Source organism: Rhinatrema bivittatum, chromosome 3, assembly GCF_901001135.1.
Source record: "Rhinatrema bivittatum chromosome 3, aRhiBiv1.1, whole genome shotgun sequence".
NCBI lineage: Eukaryota > Metazoa > Chordata > Amphibia > Gymnophiona > Rhinatrematidae > Rhinatrema > Rhinatrema bivittatum.
The window spans coordinates 300,959,428-300,985,763 of NC_042617.1; the positions used below are offsets into that span (position 1 = coordinate 300,959,428).

General features: G+C 47.2%; 1 protein-coding gene across 2 annotated transcripts in view; it reads left to right on the forward strand.

The window, feature by feature from the left end:
* The window catches only part of EIF4B (eukaryotic translation initiation factor 4B), a 214,357-nt gene that overhangs the window by 178,335 nt on the left and 9,686 nt on the right, over positions 1–26,336 (forward strand). For both annotated transcript variants that reach the window (XM_029595046.1, XM_029595048.1), the window contains exons 10-12: positions 4,828–4,919; positions 6,230–6,440; positions 21,397–21,458. In XM_029595046.1, coding sequence (XP_029450906.1) covers positions 4,828–4,919; positions 6,230–6,440; positions 21,397–21,458 — 365 coding nt within the window. The remainder of the gene's footprint in view (positions 1–4,827; positions 4,920–6,229; positions 6,441–21,396; positions 21,459–26,336) is intronic.

Consider the following 26,336-nt stretch of genomic DNA (forward strand, 5'->3'; position numbering starts at 1 on the left):
AATTGACCTAGAATGGATTGCTCCAGAGTCTGCGTTCAAAGCGGGGCGGGCTATGACAGCCATGTATCCCCTGGACCCGGCGGCCAAAGACCTTCTTGACATGCCCAAAGGTGGATGCCATGGTCTGCACAGTCTCGAAGCGCACTACTATCCCAGTGGAGGGAGGTGCAGTGCTCAAAGATGCTCATGACCGACAGCTGGGATCCATCCTTAAACAGTCCTTTTTTGCCGATGCAATGTCCCTACAAATAGCGGCCTGCTGCACCGTGGTGACACGTGCCTGTCTATCACAGACCAGGAGCAACACCCCTGGGGAAGCCATGGAACCAGCAGTATCATTCCTTTTGGATGCTGCTTCCGATCTGGTGCACACAGCAGCTAGAGGAGTGTCATCAGCGGTGGCAGCCAGGAGGCAACTCTGGCTCCGAAGCTGGTCGGCCGACGCATCTTCCAAAACGTGTCCCTCCTGTTCGGCAGCGAACTAGAGAAACTGGCTAACAAATGGGGTGAATCCCCATTGCTGCAACTACCGGAGGAAAGGAGTAAGAAACACCAAAGACCGTTCACCCGATCCTCCAGGGGCGCTTCAATCCATACAGAAACTCTTATCATGCGCCTCGTCCTGCAAGCAGGAACCAGTCCTTTCGGAACAAGCACAACAAAAGGGGAACCAGCTCGGGCCCCAACACCAGCCGCACCCCACAATGAGATTCGGCTGACCTGTCCAAAGGAAGAAACCATAGGGGGTAGACTTGCCCTATTCTACCAAAGATGGGTCGAGATAACTTCGGACAAGTGGGTCCTAACCATCATCGAGAGGGGTACTACCTGGACTTCCTCTGAACCCCTCCGAACAAGTTCGTGGAATCCCCTGCCACGCCCCTTCCAAGAGGGCGGCAGTGGCGGCGACTCTGACCAGATTACTGGCCCTAGAAGCCATAACCCCAGGGCCTCCGCAACAAATAAATACTGGACACTATTCCATCTATTTTATCGTCCCCAAGAAAGAGGGAACATTCAGGCCCATCCTGGACATCAAGTCAGTCAACTGCCACCTGAGGATCCCCCACTTCCGCATGGAAACCCTACGCTCTGTAATAAGGGCGATACAACCGGGAGAATTCCTCACATCCCTGGATCTGTCGGAAGCCTACCTACACATTCCGATCCATCAAGAACATCAGCACTTCCTTCACTTCAAAATCCTGGACAGTCACTACCAGTTCCGGGCATTACCCTTCGGGTTAGCCACAGCACCCCGGACGTTCACCAAGATAATAGTGGGGGTGGCGGCAACACTGAGGAAGGAAGGAATCCTCGTACACCCTTACCTAGACAATTGGTTGATCAGGGCGAAATCCCCAGAGGAGAGTCGCCAGGCAACCAGCAGAGTCCAGACCCTACTGGAGAGTCTCAGATGGGTGGTCAACACAAACAAGAGCTGTCTGCAACCCTCACAGACCCTCGAATACTTAGGAGTCCGATTCGACACCAGGGAAGACAAGGTTATCCTGACACAGGCGAGGAGATTAAAACTGATGAACCAGTTACAAACCCTGCTGAGAGAACATCGCCCCACAGCATGGGATTACCTACAAGTCCTCGGTCTCATGGCATCCACGCTGGAAGTAGTACCATGGGCACGAGATCATATGAGGCCCCTACGCGCTCACTCCTATCTCGATGGAGCCCACTGTCTCAGAACTACACCGTACGTCTACCGCTCCCGGGCAAAGTTCGATCCCAACTACGGTGGTGGCTATAAGACTGCCACCTGAGCCAGGGAACAAGACTATCCTCACCAACCTGGATCCTGCTCACCACGGATGCCAGCCTACGAGGGATATGGGGAGCACACTGCGAAGAGCTAACCGCCCAAGGGCAGTGGAATGCAGAAGAGTCAGAGTGGAACATCAATCGCCTAGAAGCCAGGGCAGTCAGACTAGCCTGCCTACGGTTCAGTCACAGACTCCGAGACAAAGCGGTCAGGGTAATGTCTGTCAACGCCACAACAGTGGTATACATCAACCGTCAGGGAGGAACCAGAAGCCAACAGGTGTCCCTGGAAATAGACCCCTTAATGTCGTGGGGAACCTCCAGGAGATCTCGGCCGTCCACATCGCCGGGAAAGACAACATCACGGCGGGATTACCTCAGCAGAGAAAGTCTAGACCCAGGGGAATGGAAGCTGTCGACCACAGCGTTCCAACTGATAGTGAACCGTTGGGGAACACCAACCATGGACCTTCTGGCAAACCAGTCCAAGGCCCAAGTACCCAGTTACTTCAGCCGCAGACAGGAACCTCAGTCCCAAGGCATCAATACCCTGGTTCAGAATGGCCACAGGAGAGACTGCTGTACGCCTTCCCACAGTGGCCCCTACTAGGCGCAATCATTCACAAGATAAGCCTACACAGGGGATAGGTGCTTCTTGTGGCCCCGGACTGGCCAAGAAGACCATGGTACGCAGACATGCGGAGATTACTGACAGGAAACACCCTGCCACTACCTCCACACAGAGACCTGCTCCAACAGGGACTGATTCCCCACGAGGACCCAGCTCGATTCTCTTACGGTCTGGCCATTGAGAAGGCTCGCCTGAAAAAGAACGGATACTCGGGAGCTGTAATTGACACCCTACTCCGAGCATGCAAATTCTCCACATCTCTAACATACATAAGGGTGTGGAGAGTATTCGAAGCCTGGTGCGAGGACCACAACATCATACCTCGCTCAGTCAAAATCCCCGCGGTCTTGGAATTCCTACAGAATGGCCTACAGAAGGGATTGAACCTCAACTCCATCAAGGTACAGATGGCCGCATTATCATGCTACGGAGCCAAGAACGAGGGCGGCAGCATAGCCTCTCACCTGGATGTCTCCCGCTTCCTGAAAGGAGTTAAACACATCCGACCACCCCTAAAGTGGCTGGTACCCCTTTGGAACCTCAACCTGGTCCTGGATTTCTTAGCAGGAGCCTCGTTCAGACCTCTCCGAGGCCTTTCTCTCCGATTGTTAACATTGAAAACAGCCTTCTTGCTGGCAGTCTGTTCAGCCTGTTGCATATCCGAGCTACAAGCACTGTCCTATCGTGAGCCATTTCTCAGGCTCACCCCTGGAACCATCCAGTTGTGCACGGTTCCCTCGTTCCTCCCCAAAGTGGTGTCTCACTTCCACCTTAACCAAACCATCTCGCTACCATCGCCAGATGAACACACAAATTTAGAAGAGGCTAAAAGTCTATGCCACCTCAACATCGGCAGACTCTTGGCCAGATATCTGGAGATGTCGGAATCCATACAAAAGACAGACCACCTGTTCGTCTTTCACAGCGGGAAGAAGCAAGGGGAAGCGGCCTCATGAGCAACCATAGCCCGCTGGATTAAGGAAGTCATCAAGGTGGCCTGCGTAGAAGCGGGCAAGCCGCCACCTCTACAAATCAAGGCCCATTCTACTAGGGCCCAGGCAGTGTCCTGGGCAGAAACCAAGATGCTGTCACCCGCCGAGATCTGCAGGGCAGCAACATGGTTCTCCATCCACACCTTAGCCAGGTTTTTCCGCCTCGATGTTCAGGCTCGGGAGGACACAGCATTCGCAAGGGCAGTACTAAGTGGGTCACGGGTAGCCTCCCACCCGGTTCAGGAGTAGCTTTTATACATCCCATAGGTCCTGAGTCCATCTGCTACACGCTAGGAAATGGAGAAATTACTTACCTGATAATTTCATTTTCCTTAGTGTAGACAGATGGACTCAGCATCCCACCCATGGCTGCCGTTACTCATGAAAGCCTCGGGGGGACAGCTCCGAGAGCAAGGGAATCGAGGGTAAGCCATGCTTTCTTTCATCTAGGGCACCCACCCTACCGGGTGTCGACATTTCCCGGTTGAGGGCACTGGCAGTCTCCAGCTATAGCCAATTCAAGTTAATCAATTTAACCAAGTTATAAAGTTAATCAAGTTATTCAAGTTATGAAGTTACACAAGTTATTCAAATTAGTCAGTCACACATATATCCACAATGCTTTTCGAGGAGAATACTGAAGAGCTGCACTTCCTGTAGGGGTATATGTACTAGGGCTGACTTCAGATTGAAATCTGATCCGTCTCCAACTGCTATCAGGAGTACACTATACCCATTGGTCCTGAGTCCATCTGTCTACACTAAGGAAAACGAAATTATCAGGTAAGTAATTTCTCCATTACTACTTACCTGATAATTTCATTTTCTTTAATATAGTCAGACAAGTCCAGGGCCCTCCCTATGTTGCCAGTATCTTTTGAATATATATATACCCTCAGTGCCTTGCAGATCATTTTACTTGCAGGCAGGTAAGTAAGGTTGCAGATTGGAGTGAATGTATTCCTCACCACAGGTGAAGGATCTCTAATTAAAAAATAATAATAATAATGAATGGATAATAACCAATATTTAGTTGTATTAGTTGTCCACAGTTAGCTTGTTACAGAAATACTGGCAGACAAGTGTCAGCACAGAGGTGTATGAATGACATCAGTGAGCCTGTTGATCTGTCTCCATCTGCTGGTTGAAATGCATAACCCACTGATCTGACTGTATTAAAGGAAAGGAAATTATCAGGTAAGTAACTTCACATTTTTCTGAGCTCTGGGAGCGTTTCATCTTGGCTTTCTTGGTTAACATTAACCACTTGTGATTGATTTTATCCTGCTATCTATGGAAAACCCCTGTTACAGGTAAGCAACTTACATTTCCTTTCCTTTGCTATTCCTCCCGCATGCAGGCCATCACAGGATGGAGAATTGTATCTTGTGTACTGAATAATTCCTGCTGGCATTTTGATTGTTACAGACACCCAAGCTGGCGCAGTGAAGAGAACCAGGAGCGGTCAAGGACAGGAAGTGAGTCCTCGCAGACTGGGAGCACGGGCACATCCAGCAGAAGTAAGTAAGAATATCTTCTGTTAGTTGTGTTAGAGTAGAACTTGCCATTCATTGACATCACTCAGCACATGAGAAGATGGGCTTCTAAACTGGTGGCTCACCAAGCATCAGGCGGTTTTGTTGCACTTCCTCTCCTAAGAGGGGACAAGATCAGTGGTGCTTGGAAAGTTTACTTGCTGTCTCAGCTTCAGGAGGTTGTTTTTTTTTTTACAGGTCTGTTTATGAGGAATGGAGGTGGTGCAGGGAGGGAAAGCTTAAGTGTTGAAAGCCCTTGGGTGATGGTTTGAACAGACCTACTTGGTACCACCAAGTTTATGGACCTAAGATGGAGTGATGCAGAATGGGACAGGGAAAAATTAAATAAAAAACTTGCTGTTGTCACTGCTTTTAAAAAAATAAAAAACATGGTCAGAAAACTGTGTAAACAAATGTTAGAATTTTCATTTTTTGTGACAATCCTTTCTTCACTACTCATGTATTTTACTTATTTTTTCTTTTGGAACAAGTGTTTGTTATAATTGTGATTATACATTTAGTATGATTACTGTTTGAGGAGTTTTAACTTTTGTTATTGTTACTCCAACAGCTTTATTCCTACTCTTTTAGGCTTCCAGCTCAATCAGAACCAGGGCTGGGATCTGGCACCATGACTCTTATTCACAACTACCCAGTGACTTTTTTTCCCCCCACCCACCCAAAAAAAAAATTACATTTAGTTCAGTCATTGACATGACAGGACTCTGCAGTCATGGGCCCTGAATCTGGCCACTAGGTTTTATCACCATTGTACAGTGACTGGCTTCCTTCCTCAGGGGCTGTGAATGCTGCTTCTGCAACATCCTCAGCCTTGGCTAATCTGGGAGAGGAAGATCTAAACTAGGAATCAAACCCATATGCCAGAGAAGAATACTGCCACAGGGATGATCTGGTTTAACCTTTTAAATGCCTTTGATTTCTTTATTTTGTGGCTGCATTATACTTTGTTTATATAGAAGTTTTATGGTAGTTTTCATTCTAGTCATGTTGTATTACAGTGTGGCTTTCCTTCTTGTTAGTTTCTTCACAGGGAGGGTAGTAGATGCCTGAAATAGCCTACCAGTAGTGGTGGTAGTAACCAAAACATGACACAATTCATGCATGCTTGAGACAGATGCAGAGCAAGGATAATAGTGATGAGGGTGAGGGAGGAAGATTACCAGAAACTGAGTAGGGTCTCCTGTGACAAAATAGGCAGAGAGCAACTAGGCAGACCAAAAAGTCTTAACTTCTACTGTACCTCAGTACCTGCTCACTAGCTTCATCTCCCGTAGACTCTCGGAGAAGAGAGAGTGAGAAGTCTGTGGAGAATGAAGTTTTTGGCAAAGACGAAGAGCCTCCATCTCCAAGTTCCAAGGCCCCCAAAGCAGAATCTCAGCTCCCCCTGAAGGTGATGCCAGCTCCTCCTCCAAAGGAAAATGCCTGGGTTAAGCGGAGCACGACTGCCCCCACTGCACGATCGCTGAGCTCAGATTCTGAACCTCTGTAAGTGGCATTAAGACTGTTCTATTCAAAAAATATGTATTTTCTTCCTGTGTCTTAAAGCAACAGTACTTAAATATCCTTGACCAAACAGGATGAATAATCCCACCTGTGGGTGAAGTTCTCACTTAGCACCATATACAGTGTGTCCTGGCATTGGCTGAAAAAGCTTAGAAGACTTTTTGTATACATGCAGTGGGCACTGCACAAGCAATTGCAGGTGAGGCCCCTCTCTATTTTGTTCTACGGACCAAACCAGATGAGTACCGTATTTTTCGGACCATAAGGCGCACCGGATTATAAGGCGCATTATCAATGAGCGCCTGCTAAGGCGACTAGGTTCATATATAAGGCGCACCGGATTATAAGGCGCAGCGCATTAAATGAAACAAAGCTCAGACCGTAGGGCAAACTTTATTCAACTCTTTCACAATAACTCTCAACTTGTTCAGTTGTAACTGCAAATCAATACATTTACATTTTCAGTTCATTCCTCCACCACAAATCCATCAAATCCTTCATCTTCAGTGTTGGAGTTTAACAGTTGGGCGATTTCTGTATCAAGCATGCTCGGGTCCCCCTCATCATTATCCGAGTCGGTCTCGTTGCTGCTGCTTAGCTCTTCAGTGATGATTCCAGCCTTCCTGAAAGCTCGGATGACACTGGAGACTGATACCTTCTTCCAGGCATCCACAATCCACTGGCACATAGTGGCATAACTCGCCCGGCATTGCCTCCCTGTGTTGGTGAATGTGTGGTCACCTTCTGTCATCCAATGCTCCCACACAGCTCGCAATTTAACTTTAAATGACCTGTTAACGCCGATATCTAGCGGCTGGAGCTCTTTGGTTAATCCACCCGGAATTACGGCAAGCTCTGAATTAGTTTTCTTCACTTGGGCTTTGACAGTATTGGTCACATGGGCCCGCATGGAGTCACAGACCAATAGGGATGGGGATTTGTGAAAAAAGCCATCCGGTCTCTTGACGTAGACCTCCCTCAGCCACTCAGTTTCCTCGTCCATCCAGCCCTTTGGGTTAGCCTTGACGATGACACCAGCAGGAAACTTTTCTTTTGGCAAAGTCTTCCTCTTGAAAATGACCATGGGTGGTAGTTTCTGGCCATTAGCCTGACAGGCGAGAACTACAGTGAAAGATGACTTCTCGTTTCCTGTGGTACGTATAGATACCGTACTGGTCCCTGTTTTCTCAACAGTACGTTTTACGGGATATCGAAAGTGAGGGGGACCTCATCCATGTTAGTGATGTGTTCTGGCTGGATATTCTTTTCATTTATCTTGGTTATGCAGTAGGTGCGGAAAATGGCCAGCTTCTCTTCATAATCCTTTGGCAGTTGCTGGCAGACAGTAGTTCTGGTGCGGATGGAGAGATTACGCCTTTTCATAAAACGAAAGCACCATGAAGGACCTCCTCAAAAGTCCTTGATCTCCATGTCGCGTACTAACGCTGTGGCTTTGAGTCGAATAGAGACAGTGGCGACGCTTCTACCTGCGGTTCTCTGTTCGATAACCCACTGTTCTATTTTGTCCTCCAACTGTGGCCATCCTGCTTTGTTTCCTCGGAAACTCAGTTTGGTCTTCTTTACCTGGCATAGGGCATCTTCTTGTTTCCTCCACTTACGCACCATAGATTCATTAATGTTGAATTCTCTCGCAGCTGCTCTATTTCCATGCTCTACTGCATGACTTATAGCTTTAAGCTTAAAATCTGCATCATAAGCATGTCTCTTAACAGGAGGCATTTTTGGGGTAGTGGGTATAAAAAATTATTGAATGCACGCACATTAATGCTGGAGCACAGATACTCCGCGGGGATCATGCGCACAGAGCTGTACGTATCACCGCACTCAGTGAGGCTCCTGACTACGGTGGCCGTAATGCTCAATCCATTTGTGGGTGACCGATACTGTAAAAACCCAAGCGAAGAATTACGGTAATCTACCTTACAAATGGGCTCTGATCGACAGCCCGCAAATGCACAGTAGAGAGCAGCTCTACCGCGCATGCGCAGGCGAGCACGTCGGTCAGAGCGGAGCGTGCCCGGAAAAAAAAATGGCGCTGGGTCCTTAGGAGCGGCAGCGAGGCGCAGGAGCGGGGGGAGCAGTGGCGGCGGCGAGCGCGAGGGAGGGACACCCCCCCCCCCCCCCGGAGATCTTTCGTTTGCCGGTTGTGGATGAGGTGAAGTGAGGGGGGAGAGTGAGCTGGGAGGAGAGAGTGAGCGGAGGGGAGGGAGACTAGGGGGAGGGAGGGGGAGAGGGTGAGCTGGGGGAGGGAGTGGGAAGGAAATGGACCGTAAAAAATGTTTTAAATGTACCGGTAGCCCGTTGTTACGGGCTTAACGGCTAGTTCATATATAAGGCGCACCGGATTATAAGGCGCACTTTCGATTTCTGAGAAAATCATAGGATTTTATTTGCGCCTTATGGTCTGAAAAATACGGTATCTCACAGCTACCTCTATCTCCATTTAATTGCAAGGCTCCCTCAGTTTTAGGATATTTATCTATTCTGTCTTTCTTACTTTTGCTACCTTCCTTCATGAAAAAAATAAATTGTATATAGAAAAAAACTATTTCCTAGCATGTAGTCAGATGGACTCGGGACCAATGGGATTATGTGTTCCCCTGCTAGCAGATGGAGACAGTCAGGTTTCAAAGCTGACGTCACCCTAGATATACTCATGCAGTGACCTCAGCCATTAAGTATCTCTCCATCTCCTAGCAGATGTGGACGCTATCCCCACACCAGCAGTGCTGTATAGCAGGATTGCAGCACTAATGCAAAGGAGAAAATTTTACCTTCAAATTGAAAAGAAGATTGAGCCCCGCACTCCTGTGGTGATACCTAAGAGTCCCTCCCCCAGTTGAAAATTCCTGAGGCGATTTCAAAGATCCCTCAGAGGTTTGCCTTGGTCCGGTAGCTGGCTCACGGCATGGACTTTGCTGTTTGAAGTAGCTGAAAGAAAGTGGGTACAGAAGCAGAGTGCGGCGGTGAAGGCCTAAGCCCTCTCCCCCCGCAGCCGGAGACCATCTCTGTACTCAGCTGGTAAGCGCTAAGACCAGGTAAGTAGAGAAGAACTCCTCCGAACCAGAGACGTGGAAGGGCTTCAGTAAGTCTTTCCTCTGGTCTCCTTGCTCGGTGCGCCGTACCTAATTTGTTCCCAATCCCTTGCTGGCGAGGGAAGGGGGTGTTTCAGAGCGGGTTCAGTGGCTTCCCCCCCCCCCCCCCCAACCGGTAGGTTAGACCCCGCTTCATGCTCGGTGGACTCTCGGCACCATCTTGCGCGTGGTTTGGTGCGACGCCATTTTTACCCTTCTGCCGTCTGTACACGCCGGTCTCCTGTGCCTAACATGTGCGTACATGCAGTCATAGCTGTGCACATAGCCGCACACACAACCAGCCGCTTAGTTCTACATGCGCCAACGCTAGTCTTGTGCATGGTCGAGAAGCATTAACTGGCTAAATGCACAAGCTGCACAGGCTATGGCCCCGGCAGTAAAGAAGCTCAGGTGACACTCCCTCTGCGCGGCTTGCCATATTAGAGCCGCACAGTTTGATCTGGAATCCTGCCTGTGTCAGCACTGAGGAGGCCCAGGGAGGGCTGGATTCTCAAATTTTTCAAGCCCAGCCCATCCCAGTTGGAGGACGGGTCTGCCATGAACTTATCCGGCAGCTCCCCAGACCTGAACAATTCTGGGACGGCGTCCTCCCCAGGAGAGGGCTGTTCAGTGGCCCCTACCCCGGTCCCCCCTGGGACATATATGGACTCGGCAGCCTTCTCTTGGTTGGAATTTTTTCCGGGCCTCCAAGCCTTTGTTCTGGTGCAGTCAGCCCCTGTCCCTGCCCAGGTTGAACCCCAACTGGGGGGGCCCTCGCTCTCCCGGCCCTGCCTGCGGGCCTTGAGACATGCCACGCCTCACCAAGAGTATCCCTGACAGGGACCCAGACACCACGTCTTCTCCCTTCTCGATAGCAGGGAGTGCTGGGCTGCTCCAGGTCTGCTCCCTTTCTCCTTAATTTGCTGCCACCCCCTCCCCCCCCCCCCCCCGTATACTTTACAGCTGACAAATATGCATAAGCTTGTGCATAATCATGCAGTGGTTGGAGGGTCTTTGCTGCATTTCATGTCTTTCCCCCTCCCCTTATATTCAGGGGGAGGGGGGTCCTACACATCTGGACCAAGGTTGTGTATGCCATTGTCCGTGTTTTCTTCATTTCCAAATACTCCTTCATCCAAGGGTGGGGGTCCCTCTGGTCTCTGGACTTCCCTTGGCCGATCTATGACTTCTGCTTATGAGCCAAAGTTGCTGCATTGTTCCTGTGCCTTGGTTTTATTTACACAAGAGCCTGCAAACAGGCTGATTTTGGTAAGTTTCCTTCAGTTCTGGTTTAAAGTTCTTATCTGGGCAAAGTTTCTTTTCTTTAGCTATGATAGTGTTTTGGCCTGTCAGCATACTGGTCAGCATATTTCAATATTCAAAGATTTAACCTTTTTTTCTGACTCTTCTTGTTGGGTTTTAATAGCCATTTCTAATTCCTGAACCAGATCTGCAGCTTCCCCTGAATTTACCTCCTCGTTTTGCTCTCTTGATAATTTCCTGCAGTTCCTGAATTTTTTCTAGGTATTCTGGTAGCTTATTTAAACTGTCTGTGGGCTGACCTTCAATGATCTGTTTTTCTAAGGCTTGTATTTTCATTGTTAGTTCTTGGTTCTGTGCTGCCATTAATTTACGATCTTCTTCCTGCAGCGAGTATTTCTCAATGATACCATCTATTTCTGTTCTTAGCTGACTAATATCTTTTTCTAACACTTAACTCACATTTTCACGCACTAAATTATCTTTGTGCAGTAATTCTCTTAAGTACAAAATGGTAGCATATTCAGCTATTGCCTTAAGGGTTAATTTAGACTCACTAACCAATAATATGAATTGTCAGGTCAAAATTAGTAACATTTCCTAATTTAGGTATGTGTTTTTTAAATTCTCATGTACCCTAGAGATCTGGAATTGCACATCTTTCTTAGTAAAAACCTGCGTAATCTTCACTAGCTCTTCATCTTCTAAATCTATTAAATCTAACTGTGCATCTGATGTCATCTCTACAGATGGGCATGGCCTATCCTATCTTGGTGGAACCTCCAGACTGTAAGTAAGCTTTAGGGGTGCAGGAACCTGTCTGATACGGGACACTTCCAGTTCCCCTCCCACTTCACCTCATGATCCTAGGTTCAGGAAGAGAACGTGTTCTCCACAGACTTTTATTTATCAGATTTGGCAAGATTAGCATTTAGAAGGTAACAATAATACATGTCTCTAACATCCTGGCTACTAAGCACTAGTTGGTTAGTGAGTCTAAATTAACCCTTAAGGCAATAGCTGAATATGCTATCATTTTGCACTTAAGAGAATTACTGCACAAAGATAAAGAAGGTTCTGTACCATGGGTGGTTTCAAACATACCATAAACCTTAACCTGCCTAAATTATTAATATTTATGGCTAACTTACTTACCCCTGGTTCCAACTTTAGGCGATTTTGTCTGTTTACCTCTGAAGCAGGCTCTGGCTGGAGGTCTGAAGAACCGTCTGGGAAGGAGGCTTGCTTTCAGTTCTGGTACTTACAGAGCTTCTGGGCTGTCTGGGGGCTTGCTTTCGTGTCTGGTACTGGCAGAGCTGCCAGGCTGCTCTCAACTCCTCACTGCCTTAGACTCTGTGCCACCATCTGACTCCAGGCATGGTGCCGCCTCTCTCTGGTCCCCTGTCCACACCTAGTCTTCTCCCTCCTCAATAGCAGGGGGTAGTGGGCTGCTTCGGGTCCGCTCCCTTTCCCCTTATTTGCTCCCCATCTTATACTTTCTAGCTGATAAATATGCATAAGCTCGTGCATAATCATGCAGTGGGTGAAGGGTCTCTTGCAGGTCCCTGCCACCCCCCCCCTTTCCTTTGGAGTGTCCTGCTCTATCGAGCCAAGGCTGTATGCCAGTGTCAGCATTTTCTCGGTTTCAGAATTTCCCCCTTCATCCAAAGGTGAGGAGTCCCTCTGACTTCTGGACTTCCCTTGGCCGGTCCATGACTTCTGCATATGAGCCAAAGTTGCTGCATTTTCCTCTGCCTTGGTTTTATTACACAGGAGCTTACAAAAAGGCCGATCTTGATAAGTTTCCTTCAGTTCTGGTTTAAAGTTCTCACCTGAGCAAAGCTTATTTTCTTTAGCTGTGAGAGTGTTTTGGCCTGTCAGCATACTTGTCAGCATCCCTCTTGGCTATTATGATTCATATTGGGTGCTTTCAGTAGTTAAACACAGGATATCTCCCTACATGTCTGTGCTTAACGGGCACCAAGGCCTCACCGTACTGATAGTTGTCATTGCCAGTTCCTCTGAGGAGAAAGCTCCAACAAGGCCGGCAGAGACATGAGGCCTGTAGGCCCCCCCCCCCCTGTCCAGGTCTGCTGGTGCCTGCACTTTTGGACGAAGTCTGAGCACCTAGGGCCCCATCCCCAGTAGCACACAGTGAAGCTGAGGGACCCTATGACCCTTGGGTGAATGATCCATCTGAGTCCTCAGAGGACTCTGGTGGTCTCCTGTCAGACCCTTCTCTTCCAGATGAGTGAAGGAAGTTCCTGCCTTGACCTTTTCAGGTTTTGTGAAGGTGATGGCGGAGGCCATCTTATTTCAGCTTTTGACAAAGGAGGTAACCAGGCACGAAATGCTCAAGATCCTCCAGTTTGTGGAGACTTCTAAGGAGATCCTGGTGGTCCCAGAACACGATATACTTAAGGACTTGCTACTGAGGATATGGGAACACCCCCTCACTGTGCCTCCCATTAACAAGAAAATTGATGGGTTTACCTAGTCCAAAAAGATGCTGGATTCAATAAGCATCAGCTGCCTCACCAGGCAATGGTGGCTGAATCTGCTCTCAAGAGGGCCAAGCACTCTTGGACCCATTCCTCGGTGCCCCCAGGGAAGGACTGCAGAGCGATGGACACTTTTGGGAAGAAGGTGTTCCAAGGTGCCTACCAGCTATACATGAGCCAGTACTCGCTGGATATCTGGAAGCAGGTGCAGGAGGCAGCTGAGCAGCTATCTCAACAGCAGTAAGACACCCTTGTCGCTGATGCACAAGGGTCTGGAGTACAAAAAACATGAGGTCTGTGCGACCTACGATGTTTTCGAAACGGCATTGACAGTCTGCATTGGGAATTGGTGCCCGCAGAATGGCATGGCTGCAGGCCTCTGATCTCCAACTGGAAGTTCAGGAATGACTCGCTGATGTGCTGTGTACTGGACATAATCATTTCAGAGATAGGGTGAGGGATGTTGTGGCCCAACTTCAGGACAACCATGATACCCTCCAACAACTCTCCACCAGTACTCTGGACCAGTCATCCTCATCCAGAAGGCCATTAAGACAGAGGCCAAGGAAATCTTTTACCAGAGGAAGTACTATCATCCTCCTCCTCGCTCCCATCAACACCATCCAGGGTTCCGTGGCCATCCCAGGCAGCAGAGAGCCCCCAATCCCTAGCCAGCTTCTCAAGTCCAGGGATGGGGTTTTGACTGGGCTATAGGGAGCGCAAACCAGTTACCAGTACACAGGAAGGTGGACCTTTTGGTCGGGGCAGTCTGTGGTTCTTTGAACTAGTGCCTCAGTGTAACCTCGGACCAGTGGGTTCTGCCCATCATCCGCCAAGGGTACGATTCAGTCTTTGGGTGTCCCACCAAGTTGCCCTTCGTGCCCACATTGGGGACCAGAAGCACATCAGGAGGTACTACAAGCGGACTCTCCTCTTGCTTAACAGCCAGAGTGGTCAAGCCCTTACTGCCAGGGCAAAGAAGGTGGAGATTCTACTCTAGGTACCCTGATTCTAAAGAGAACAAGGAGGACTCCGACCCATCCTAGAAGGCCTTGAACAAGTTTCTAAAAATAAGAAAAGTTCAAGATGGTTTGTCTGGGTACCTTGATCCTCTTTTTGTAAAAAGGGGGACTGGCTATGCTCCCTCAACCTAAAGGACGTCATCACTCATATCGAGATCTTCCCAGGTTATCGGAAGTATCTCCGATTTGTGATTGGAACACAGCACTTCCAGTACCAAATGTTGCCTTTCGGATTTGTGTCTGCGCCACAGGTCTTCACAAAATGCCTGGCTGTGGTGGCAGTGCACCTCCGCAGACTGGGATTGCATGTCTTCCTGTATATAGCGATTGGCTGGTCAAGAGCACATCTCAGGCAGGGGTGGTTAGGTCCATGCTTTTGACCATTTGAGTGTTGGGAGTCACTAGAGTTCATTCTCAATTACCCAAAGTCCTATCTCAGCCCATCACCTCAATTGGACTTCATAGGAGCTCGGCTAGACATGGCTCGGCCAAGGCCTTTATGCCCCACCAAAGGGCTGTCGTTGTGGCGACCATTGTGGCAAAGATTCAACAGAGCCAGCAGGTGTCAACCTGGCAGATGGTGAGGCTGTTGGGCCATATGGCTGCAACCGTCCATGTTACTCCCTTGGCATGTTTACATATGCACAGAACCCAATGGACCCCGAGGTCGCAGTGGCGCCAGGCCACTCAGAGCCTCCAGGATTGCATCTGAGTTACCCCCAGCTCTCTGGGTCTCATTGTCCTGGTAGTAGATACATTCCAGTCTGGAACCAGGGTATCTTGTTTCGGAGTCTCCCCACTCAAATTGTCCTAACCACGGATGCTCATGTAGATGGGCTCGGTACCCAGGGACTTTAGTCCGCTTGGGAATATTCTTGTCAAATCAGCTTTTTGGAGCTTTGGGCGATCAGATACGCACTATGGGCTTTCAGAGATTGGCTGTCCAACAAAATTTTCCTGATCCAGACAGACAACCAGGTTGAATGTGGTATGTCAAGCATGGAGGCACGGGATCGTACCTCCTGTGTCATGAAGCAGTCCAGATCTGGTCATGGGCTTTGTCCCACAGGATGGTGCATAGGTCCATGTACCTGGCTGGGACAGAGAACGTGGTAAAGGACAGGCTAAGTCGAGCCTTCAGACCCCATGAGTGGTCCCTGGACCAGGGGTAGCGAATAAGATATTCTACCTCTGGGGGAGGCCAGGTGTAGTTCTGTTTGTATCCCCCTGCATCAGGAAGGTGCCTCACTTCTGCACCCTGTACAGGTCAGATGGCAAACCAGCCTCTGGTGCCCTTATCTGTCATTGGGGCAAGGGGGTTTTCTGTATGTGTATCCTCCAATTCCCTTAGTGGTGAAGACTCTCTTGAAACTGCGTAAGGACAGGGGGACTATGATTCTCATAGCCCCTCACTGGCTGAGATAGTTCTGGTTTTCACTCCTGCGAGTTTTCCATCCGAAAACCGATCAGTCTGGGGACTTCCCCAGGTCTTATCGCACAAGATCAGGGCAGGCTGCAGCATCTCAACCTCCAGGCCCTGTTGCTCACAACTTGAATGTTGAGAAGTTGATCCTGCAGCTGCTTGATTTTTCAGACGGTGTGTCCTGGGTCTTGGTGGCTTCTGGAAAGCCTTCCACTAGAAATTCCCACGGACTGAAATGGAGGAGGTTTTCCGTGTGGTGTGAGCAGAAGGCCCTAGATCTGTTCTCCTGCCCCACACAAAAACTGCTTGATTACCTTCTACACTATTGGACACTGGCATGAAAACTAATTCCAATAGAGTTCATCTGAGTGCAGTTGGCGCATACCACCATGGTGTAGTTGGTTCGCCCATCTCTATACAGCCTATAGTTGTATGTTTCATGTGGGGCCTGCTTCAGTTGAAGCTTTCCCTAAGGCCTTGCACTGTATCTTGAGACCTCAACGTGGTGTTAGCTCAGCTGATGAAAGCTCCTTTTAAGCCGCTGCAAACCTATGACTTGAAGTACCTGACCTGGAAAGTCATATTTTTGGTGGCAGTCACTTTAGTGTGCAGGGTCAGCGAGCTCCAGGCCTTAGTGACTTATCCAACTTATACAAAATTTTATCATGACATGGTTTTCTTGCGTATGCGCACCCTAAGTTTCTGCCTAAGGTGGTGATGGATTTCCATCTTAACCAGGCAGTCATCCTACCAATATTCTTTCTCTTGCCCCATTCGCACCAAGGTGAACAAGCACTGCACAGTTTGGACAGCAAGCGAGCCTTAGCCTTCTATCTGGAGTGGACGGAAGCCCATAGACAGTCCACCCAACTTTTTGTTTCTTTTGATAATAGTTGGGCATTGCTGTTGCCAAACAGACAACATTCAATTGGCTAGCAGATTGCATCTCCTTTTGTTATGCCCAGGTGGGACTGCATCTTGGGGGCCATGTCAAGGCTCATTCTGTCAGAGCCATGGCAACATTGGTGGTCCACTTGCACAGTTCCTGTGGAGGAGATCTGCAAGACTGCAACATGGAGTTATCTCCACTCATTCACGCCCCATTACTGTCTGGATAGAGATGGCCAACGCGACAGGAGGTTCGGCCAGTCTGTCTCTCAGAACCTGTTTGAAGTGTAGAACCCAACTCTCCAAACCTAGGCCCATTGTTTGAATTCAGGCTGTCTCCCTCTGTCACCAATAGCACCGGTGGTGTTGTGCCCATTGCCACCTGGTTAGATGTGTGGTCCCCTTTTGTGTTGGGGAGCATCCTGTAGCTAGGGATTCACCCATGTGTGAGGACTGCCATTCTGCTTGTCCTTGGAGAAAGCAGAGTTGCTTACCTGAAACAGGTGTTCTCCAAGGGCAGCAGGATGTTAGTCCTCACAACACCCACATGCCACCCCTGCAGAGTTGGGTTTCTCCTGTTTTTTATTTTAATTGTAGTTCTGTGTTGCAAGTCTGAAGAGGGGACCCCGCATGGATGCATGGTATAGGGCATTCTGGACATGCTCAGTATGCCTAGTCAAAGTTCTAGAAACGTTGACATAGATGGAGCCCCAATGTGGAAAATTTTATGTCACCCATGTGTGAGGACTTACATCCTGCTGTCCTCAGAGAACACCTGTTACAGGCAAGCAACTCTGCTTTATTGGTGGTTTGCCCATTTTACAAGGTGTTTAATGCTCTTGAATCCCCCCAACACACACTCCAATAGAACTGCTTGGGACCTTTGCCATCTCTTGGGGTCACCCTTTGAACTGATGCATGCCATCCCACTCATAAAAGATGGCCTTCCTCCTTGCCATCACCTCAGCAAGAAGAATCTCTATATTGCTCCATGGTGAGACCACACCTGGAATGCTGTGTACAGTTCTGGTCGCCGCATCTCAGAAAGGATATAGTTGCGATGTAGAGGGTGCAGAGAAGGGCAGCCGGGATGATGGGGGGGTGGAGCGGCTCCCCTATGGGGAAAGGCTGAAGAGGTTAGGGCTGTTCAGCTTGGAGAGGAGACGGCTGAGGGGGGATATGATATAGGTCCTTGGGATCATGAGAGGTCTTGAATGAGTAGATGTGACTGTTATTTACACTTTCGAATAATAGAAGGACTAGGGGGCATAAGAACATAAGAAATTGCCATGCTGGGTCAGACCAAGGGTCCATCAAGCCCAGCGTCCTGTTTCCAACAGAGGCCAAAACCAGGCCACAAGAACCTGACAATTACCCAAACACTAAGAAGATCCCATGCTACTGATGCAACCAATAGCAGTGGCTATTCCCTAAGTAAAATTGATTAATAGCCGTTAATGGACTTCTCCTCCAAGAACTTATCCAAACCTTATTTTGAACCCAGCTACATTAACTGCACTAACCACATCCTCTGGCAACAAATTCCAGAGCTTTATTGTGCGTTGAGTGAAAAAGAATTTTCTCCGATTAGTCTTAAATGTGCTACTTGCTAACTTCATGGAATGTCCCCCTAGTCCTTCTATTATTCGAAAGTGAAAATAACCGAGTCACATCTACTCGTTCAAGACCTCTCATGATCTTAAAGACCTCTACCATATCCCCCCTCAGCCGTCTCTTCTCCAAGCTGAACAGCCCTAACCTCTTCAGCCTTTCCTCATAGGGAAGCTGTTCCACCCCCTTTATCATTTTGGTTGCCCTTCTCTGTACCTTCTCCATCGCAACTATATCTTTTTTGAGATGCGGCGACCAGAATTGTACACAGTATTCAAGGTGTGGTCTCACCATGGAGCGATATAGAGGCATTATGACATTTTCCATTCTATTAACCATTCCCTTCCTAATAATTCCTAACATTCTATTTGCTTTTTTGACTGCTGCGGCACACTGAGCCGACGATTTTAAAGTATTATCCACTATGATGCCTAGATCTTTTTCCTGGGTGGTAGCTCCTAATATGGAACCCAACATCGTGTAACTACAGCAATGGTTATTTTTCCCTATATGCAACACCTTGCACTTGTCCACATTAAATTTCATCTGCCATTTGGATGCCCAATCTTCAAGTCTTGCAAGGTCCTCCTGTAATGTATCACAGTCTGCTTGTGATTTAACTACTCTGAATAATTTTGTATCATCTGCAAATTTGATAACCTCCCTAGTCTTATTCCTTTCCAGATCATATTCATATATATATATATAAGCAAGCACCGGTCCAAGTTCAGATCCCTGAGGCACTCCACTGTTTATCCTTTTCCACTGAGAAAATTGATGCTCTTGAATCCCCCTAACACACACCCCAATAGCACTGCTTGGGACTTTGCCATCTCTTGGGGTCACCCTTTGAACTGATGCATGCCATCCCACTCATAAAAGATGGCCTTCCTCCATGAAGTTAGCAAGTAGCACATTTAAGACTAGTCGGGGAGGGTTCTTTTTCACTCAATGCACAGTAGAGCTCTGGAATTTGTTGCCAGAAGATGTGGTTGGTGTGGCTGGGTTCAAAAGAGGTTTGGATGGGTTCTTGGAGGAGAAGTCCATTGGCGGCTGTTTGCTTGGGGAGTGGCCACTGCTATTGATTGCATCAGTGGCATGGGATCTTCTTGGTGTTTGGGTGGTTTCCAGGTTCTTATGGCCTGGATTGGCCACTGTTGGAAACGGGATGCTGGGCTTGATGGACCCTTGGTCTGACCCAGCATGGCAATTTCTTATGTTCTTAATCTGTGAACTTTCAGCTGCTGGTGTGGTTTAACAGAATGATGAAGCACACACGCGTGCGCGCGCACACACACACACACACACACACACACTTTTCTGCCAAAGGTAGTTTCTGCTTTTCCATTTGAATCAACCTTCCCCAGCCTCATGCAATCCGTTGAAACAGCACTGCATACCTTTGACTACAAAAAGACATTATCCTTTCTCAACAAAACGATAACCTCAGAAAATTCATTTGGCTCTTCATCTCCTAGGACCTTAATGAAGTTGGATGAGAAATATCAAAACATACCGTAGCCACTTGGATCTCAAGAGTAACAAAGTAAATGACAGCCGATAGAGACCAAAATGGTCCATCCAGTCTGCCCAGCAGATATTTAGGGTTGTTACGTCTGCTCCATTCAAGTTGCTCACATGCAGGAATGTTACTACAGTTACTCTGCTTTCTTTTTTTCCATCCTTTAGCCATTAGGGATCCTTCGTGTTTATCCCATATCTTTTTAAATTGCTTTACCATTCTTGTCTTCATTGTCTCTTCCAGGAGTGCATTCCAGGCATCCACCACACTTTCCTGAGTTTTACTCCTTGGAGTTTTCATATCATGACCCCCTAGTTCTTGAGCTTCCTTCCATTGAAAAAGGGTAGATTTTTGTGTATCAATACCTTTCAGGTATTTGTCTGCATTATATCCCACCTGCCTCTCCTTTCTTCTCTAAGATGTACATATTTAGGTCCTCAAGTGTATTGCCACCTGCTAACAGGCCTACCCTTATAAAAGCCCACTGTGTAAGGGCAGTGGCAGCTTCCACATCTGTTAAGCTAATCTGTAAAGTTGACACACAAAGCTGAGCACATACATTAACCTCACAATTCAATTCCCTTAAAGAGAATTGGATTCAGACAGTAACCGAGGGCCCTGACTTTTATGGTTTGGGGAACTGATAAGCACAGTGCGACAGATACTTTCATAAGCTTGCTGAAAGTCTGGATGGACCATTTGGTCCTTTTCTGTCGTCATTTCTGTGTTACAGTTTAGAGGCTGTCCCCCATCAAGATGGCAGGTTTGGCCAGTTAATTCTGTAGAATCTCTAAATCGACCTCTTGATGTTCTCCTATTTGTGTTTTAACTCATATTAAAGCAGGGTATGCCAAGACAACTCTTAGCTTGCAAGTCCCCCTTGTAAGACTGCTCATCCTGATTATCCATGGAGAAAGCAAGGTTTGTGTTAGGTTTTGTTTTTTTGTGTTTGTTTTTGTTTTTTTGGGGGGGGGGGGGGCAGGTTGTATTTTTACGTATACTTGTCCATGGACAACAACCTACCTCCCCTTAGGAGTTTAAGCCCAGTCTTTTTGTAGCTATATAATATGACTAAGGAGACCTTGCCTGTAGCAACTTGTGCAGTACTGCTGAACATATGCTAAAAACTTTCTAGTCTTTTTGAGCCAATACTAGGACACTCTGATTATGGCGCTGTATGATTTGTCACGCACATGCGAGATTGTTTATCCTGCTGTCCACAGAGAACAGTAATTAAATGTAAGACATTGCTTTCCTAGTTCTCCTTTCCTTGTTGTCCTAATATATAGTTTTTCTTATGACTTTTCGAATAAAAGAACACACCTTTTTATAAAGATCGCCCCTTTAAGATATTTATGCTGTACTTACCCCATATATATGTCCTTGTGATGCCTGTTTAGGGTTTTGATTAAGGTTAATACAAAAAATTACCTGCCCTAGATTCATAAGTGTTGGTGTCTACCTGGGAGGTTCTTTTATGCACTTCAAAAGAAATGTTAGAATGAGCAGTGTGAATCCTGATTTTTGTTTGAACTTGTGATTTGAAACATCCCTATTTTTTTCTTTCTAGTGCCATTGTGTGTGTTGTGCATTTTAAATATTTCTTTATCTTATAGTGGCACTGGAAGTAGAGGAGAGTTGGGCCAGACTGAAGAATCTTCTCATACTCCAAGAAGAAGTAAGACCATGAATTCCTGGGTCAGAATTCATGTTGGACAAAAGAGGGACAGCACTCCAAATCTACATCCGTATGATTTGGAGGGGGGTGGAACAAAAAAAGGAGAGGTGCACATGAGAATTTTCATCTGGAGGACAGGGCTGTAATCCTCTATCATGAATACTTGTAGAAGAAGGATAGGAAGAACTCTGACTGCCTGCTATAAAGGGCACAGCACATATTGTAAAACTTTGGCAAGCCTAATTTTGATTGCCCTGATTACCACTCTTGTGTGTGTATGTATATGTGACCTTAGTTGTTTAAGGATTCATTTTCAAAAGGATTTATGTGCATAAAACCTAGTTTATAAGCATAAATCACTCTTTGAAAATCAACTGGGGGCAGTGCCTGTAAAAGATTTGTGAGCAACTTGATTATGACCAATTGCAAGAGGTGTTCTTAGGTTTAGAGTTGGGATAGGATTTATGCTCACAAGTTATAGCTACTCAGGGAGCATGTACTGAGGACACTCACGGATTTTCAAAGCTGACATATGTGGGCTGTTTGAAAATTACCCTCCTTAAGTTTGGAAGCACTGGGCTCAAGGTATGCAAGGCATTTCACAAGCTCTTCTACAAAGGCTAATGGAAACCTGTGAATTGTCTGCAGTGTGCTTCTCTATATGTTTCAGGTTCACTCTATGGGTGTGGTAAAGAAAAAAAGACACACAGGGCCAGTATGTCTTGGGTTTCCCTTCCAGACAGGATCTGCTACACAAGAAAACACAAAGCCAAACTCAACTCTTGAATAAGCACATAGGAGATACTGGAATTAAGTATTAATTATTAATGCTAAGTTATGTTCCAGAAAACAGGACAAAATATATAAATATAGCCAAGACAATAGTTGCAATGATAATGTACAAACGCTTTTCCTATGGTTAGGGCAGCTGAGTTGCTTTTATCAGTGCGGATTCTTTTCTGCCATCTCCTTCCCTTGCCTCTTGGTTAAACTGTTTTCATCTGTGCTGAAACTGTTTTGAGACATGCAGTTTTCCCAAAAAGCAGTCCAGGATGAGAACTCTGTCAATCTGCTGCATTTCTTATCTTATCCCAGGACAAGCAGGATGCTAGTCCTCACATATGGGTGACGTCACTGACTGAGCTTTATTGCGGGAAAAACTTCTGTCAAAGTTTCTAGAAACTTTTGACTGGCCCTGTGAGGCCACTGAGCATGCCCAGCATGCCATGATATTCTCTGCCACAGGGGTCTCACTCTAGTCTTCGTTTTTTCGCACTGCTCTCAGCATCGCGGTCATCGGAGCCTCTTAGATTTACTCAGTTTCTGACTGAAAAGTCATTGTTTAAAATTTTTCTCTCCCTCACGGAATCTCACTCGTTTTCTATCTCACCGGCTGGTGAGATATTTTTTCAGCGTTTATACTCAAAACGCTAGTACTTTTTTCTCATTCATCGACGGCTGTCGATATCACCATGGCCTCAGGCTTCAAAAAATGCCCGGCCTGTAATTGGACCATGTCGGTCACAGATCCGCATCTAGAATGCGTCGTCTGTTTAGGTGAAAACCACGATATTTCTTCCTGTCAGCAATGTCAGGAAATGACACCAAAAGGAAGAAAACTTCGGCAGGAAAAAATTGATCAACTTTTTCACCTGCAACTTATTCCTTCACTGTCTACTTCATCAAAATCTTCACCGGCGGCAGATACCAAGAAAATTCTCTTGAAAAAACGTCGACCGGATGGTTCTGGGGACAAAACCTCGCCAAGACCGTCGACAGTATCGGTGCAATCGGAGATCGAGGGTAAGGCCTAAACATAGGCATAGGCATCATCATGCCTGGACATCGCCGTCAGTTCCCTCCCAGGAGGAACCATCCGAAAAGCGGCCGAAACACAAACACACCTTGCCGTCACCTAGGCCTCCCTCGGTGAAACCTATAATACTCTCTCTCCGCCTCCACCGAGTGCCGAGCGTTCCCCCAGTACCACAAGACTTGACTGCATTCATCAAAGAAGCGGTACTGCAGACGATAAAAGAAAATCTGCCGGCGATCACGCCAATGCCAGTGATATCATCGATGCCAGTGACCTCCTCTCTACCTGGGACGTCACCAATGCTGGTACAATCGATAGCTTTAGTATCGGCGACGGCGCCAATGCCAGGGAAATCCCCGATGCCGCTCGCAGCGATGCCATTCACGACTACACTGCCGATGTCGATGCCTCCTCTTTTTTCAGAGTTTACATCGATTCAGATGATGTCATCAGTTCCAATCTCGGTGCCTATTGTTACTACTGCACCTTCACAAAAGAAAAGTGGAATATCAACGATACCCACTAAACAAACATCAAAGGCACCGATACCCTCGATGCCAAAGACTTCTTCATCGGTGCCACTTCCTCCTGGGGCTCCAGGATCCTCAGAAGCAGCACTATATTCTCTCTTACAAAAAAGATACCAGGATTTATTGGATTCTCTTCCAATTGACCCACGAGAAGAGGACTCTTCTCCTGAAGACCCTTTGCCAGGGCCTTCTGGTGTTCTTCTCCACCTAAACCTGCAGTACCACAACCAAAAACTCCAGAATATGATACATGGAGTGACACTGCCTCAGACACTTCATCAGAAGCCTTTATGTCTGATCCCTCACCACCACATCCTAGAAAACAATCTCCTCCAGAAGATCTTACTTTTACCACATTTGTGCAGGAGATGGCTGACTCTATCCCTTTCAAATTGGAATCAGAGCAGGATTCGAGACAACAGACCTTCGTTGACCCTCCAAAACAGGTGGTAGCAATTCCCATACATGATGTTCTCCTACAACTACAGCATCGTCTTTGGGAACATCCCTGTTCTGTCTCTCCAGTAAATAAAAGGGTGGACACCACTTACTTAGTGCAATCCACTCCTAGATATTAAAAATCACAACTACCCCACCATTCAGTAGTTGTTGAATCAGCACAGAAAAGATCTAAAAGAACAAGAGTCCACTCTACAAATCCTCCAGGAAAGGACCACAGGTTTTTGGACTCCCTGGGTCGCAAGGTCTTTCAGGGTGCAATGTTGAACTCTAGGATTTCATCCTATCAACTTTACATCACCCAATACCAAAGGAACTTATGGAAACAAATTGAAGAATTTATTCCATCTCTTCCAAATGAATACAGGAGGCTGCACAAACTATTGTTAACAAAGGCTTAGAAGCCGGAAAACACGAAGTCAGAGCTGCCTACGATGGCTTCGAGACTGCTTCAAGGGTAGCTGCATCAGGCATTAGTGCCAGAAGGTGGGCTTGGCTCAAGGCCTCAGACCTTAGGCCAGAGGTCCAGGATAAATTAGTTGACCTCCCCTGCATAGGAGACAGTTTATTCGGATCCAAAGTGCAGGAAGCTGTGTCTCAATTAAAAGAGCACACAGAAATATTGAGACAACTATCCTCCCTCCCACAGGCCTCCTCGGAAAGACACAAGACTGCCTTTCTATCATCAAAGAAGATATTACCCTCCTTCATCTAGACCCAGACCCTCCAGAACCCAGCAGAGACTACAACTACGTCAGCAAAGGGCAGCTAGGCCCCAACCTGCTCCACAAACTGGTCCTGCTGCGGGTTTTTGAAAATTTACCCAGAGAACTCAGCCTATCTTCAAATCCTCGACCAGAACTCCCAGTTGGTGGCAGATTATCCAAATTTTACAACAATTGGATAACAGACCAATGGGTTCTCTCCATAATATCTTGAGGATACCAACTGAATTTCCTTTCAATTCCCACAGATTTTCCACCGACTCTAATTCATCTCAATGAAAATCACATACTTCAGTTACAGGTAGAATTATCCACCCTTCTGAAAGCCAGAGCTATAGAACCAGTGCCCCGGTCTCAGTAGGGCAGAGGATTCTACTCACGCTATTTCCTCATTCCAAAGAAAACCGGAGGCCTACGTCCCATCCTAGACCTCAGAAATCTCAACAAATTTCTGAAGAAAGAAAAGTTCAGGATGGTCTCTCTAGGCACCATGCTTCCACTTCTTCAAAAAGGAGATTGGCTTTGTTCTCTCTGGATCTTCAAGATGCTTATGCTCACATTCCAATATTCCCTCCTCATCGCAAGTACCTGTGCTTCATAGTGGGTCATCAGCATTTCCAATACAGAGTACTACCATTCGGACTTGCCTCTGCTCCCAGAGTATTCACAAAATGTCTGGTGGTAATAGCAGAACACTTACACAAGCAAGGTGTCCATATCTTCCCATATCTAGACGACTGGCTCATCAGAAGTCAATCTCAAGAAGGAGCTCTGTCTTCTCTCAATCACACCATTACGGTATTCCACTCCACGGGTTTTCTCATCAATTACCAAAAGTCCAATCTTACTCCATCTCATCTACTCCACTTCATAGGAGCAGAATTGAACACAATCCTCTCAAAGGCTTTTCTACCCGAGGACCGAGCAGAAACACTATCCTTATTGGCAAACTCGATTCACTCAAAGAATCAAGTAACAGCTCATCAGTTTCTAACCATACTAGGCCATATGGCCTCCACAGTTCATGTCACTCCTATGGCAAGGCTAGCCATGAGAATAACTCAATGGACTTTAAGATCATAAAGGATCCAAGCCATTCTACCACTGTCCTCTCCAATCCAAGTAACCCACCAGCTATGTTCATCTCTACTTTGGTGGGCGAACAAGGACAACTTGCGCAGGGGCCTACCCTTCCAACAACCTGTCCCACAGATAACGTTAACTACAGATGCATCCACCTTGGGTTGGGGAGCTCACATACACCATCTCCAAACCCAGGGTACTTGGACAAAACTCGAAGCAACATTCCAAATCAATTTCCTGGAACTTCGAGCTATGCGTTATGCTC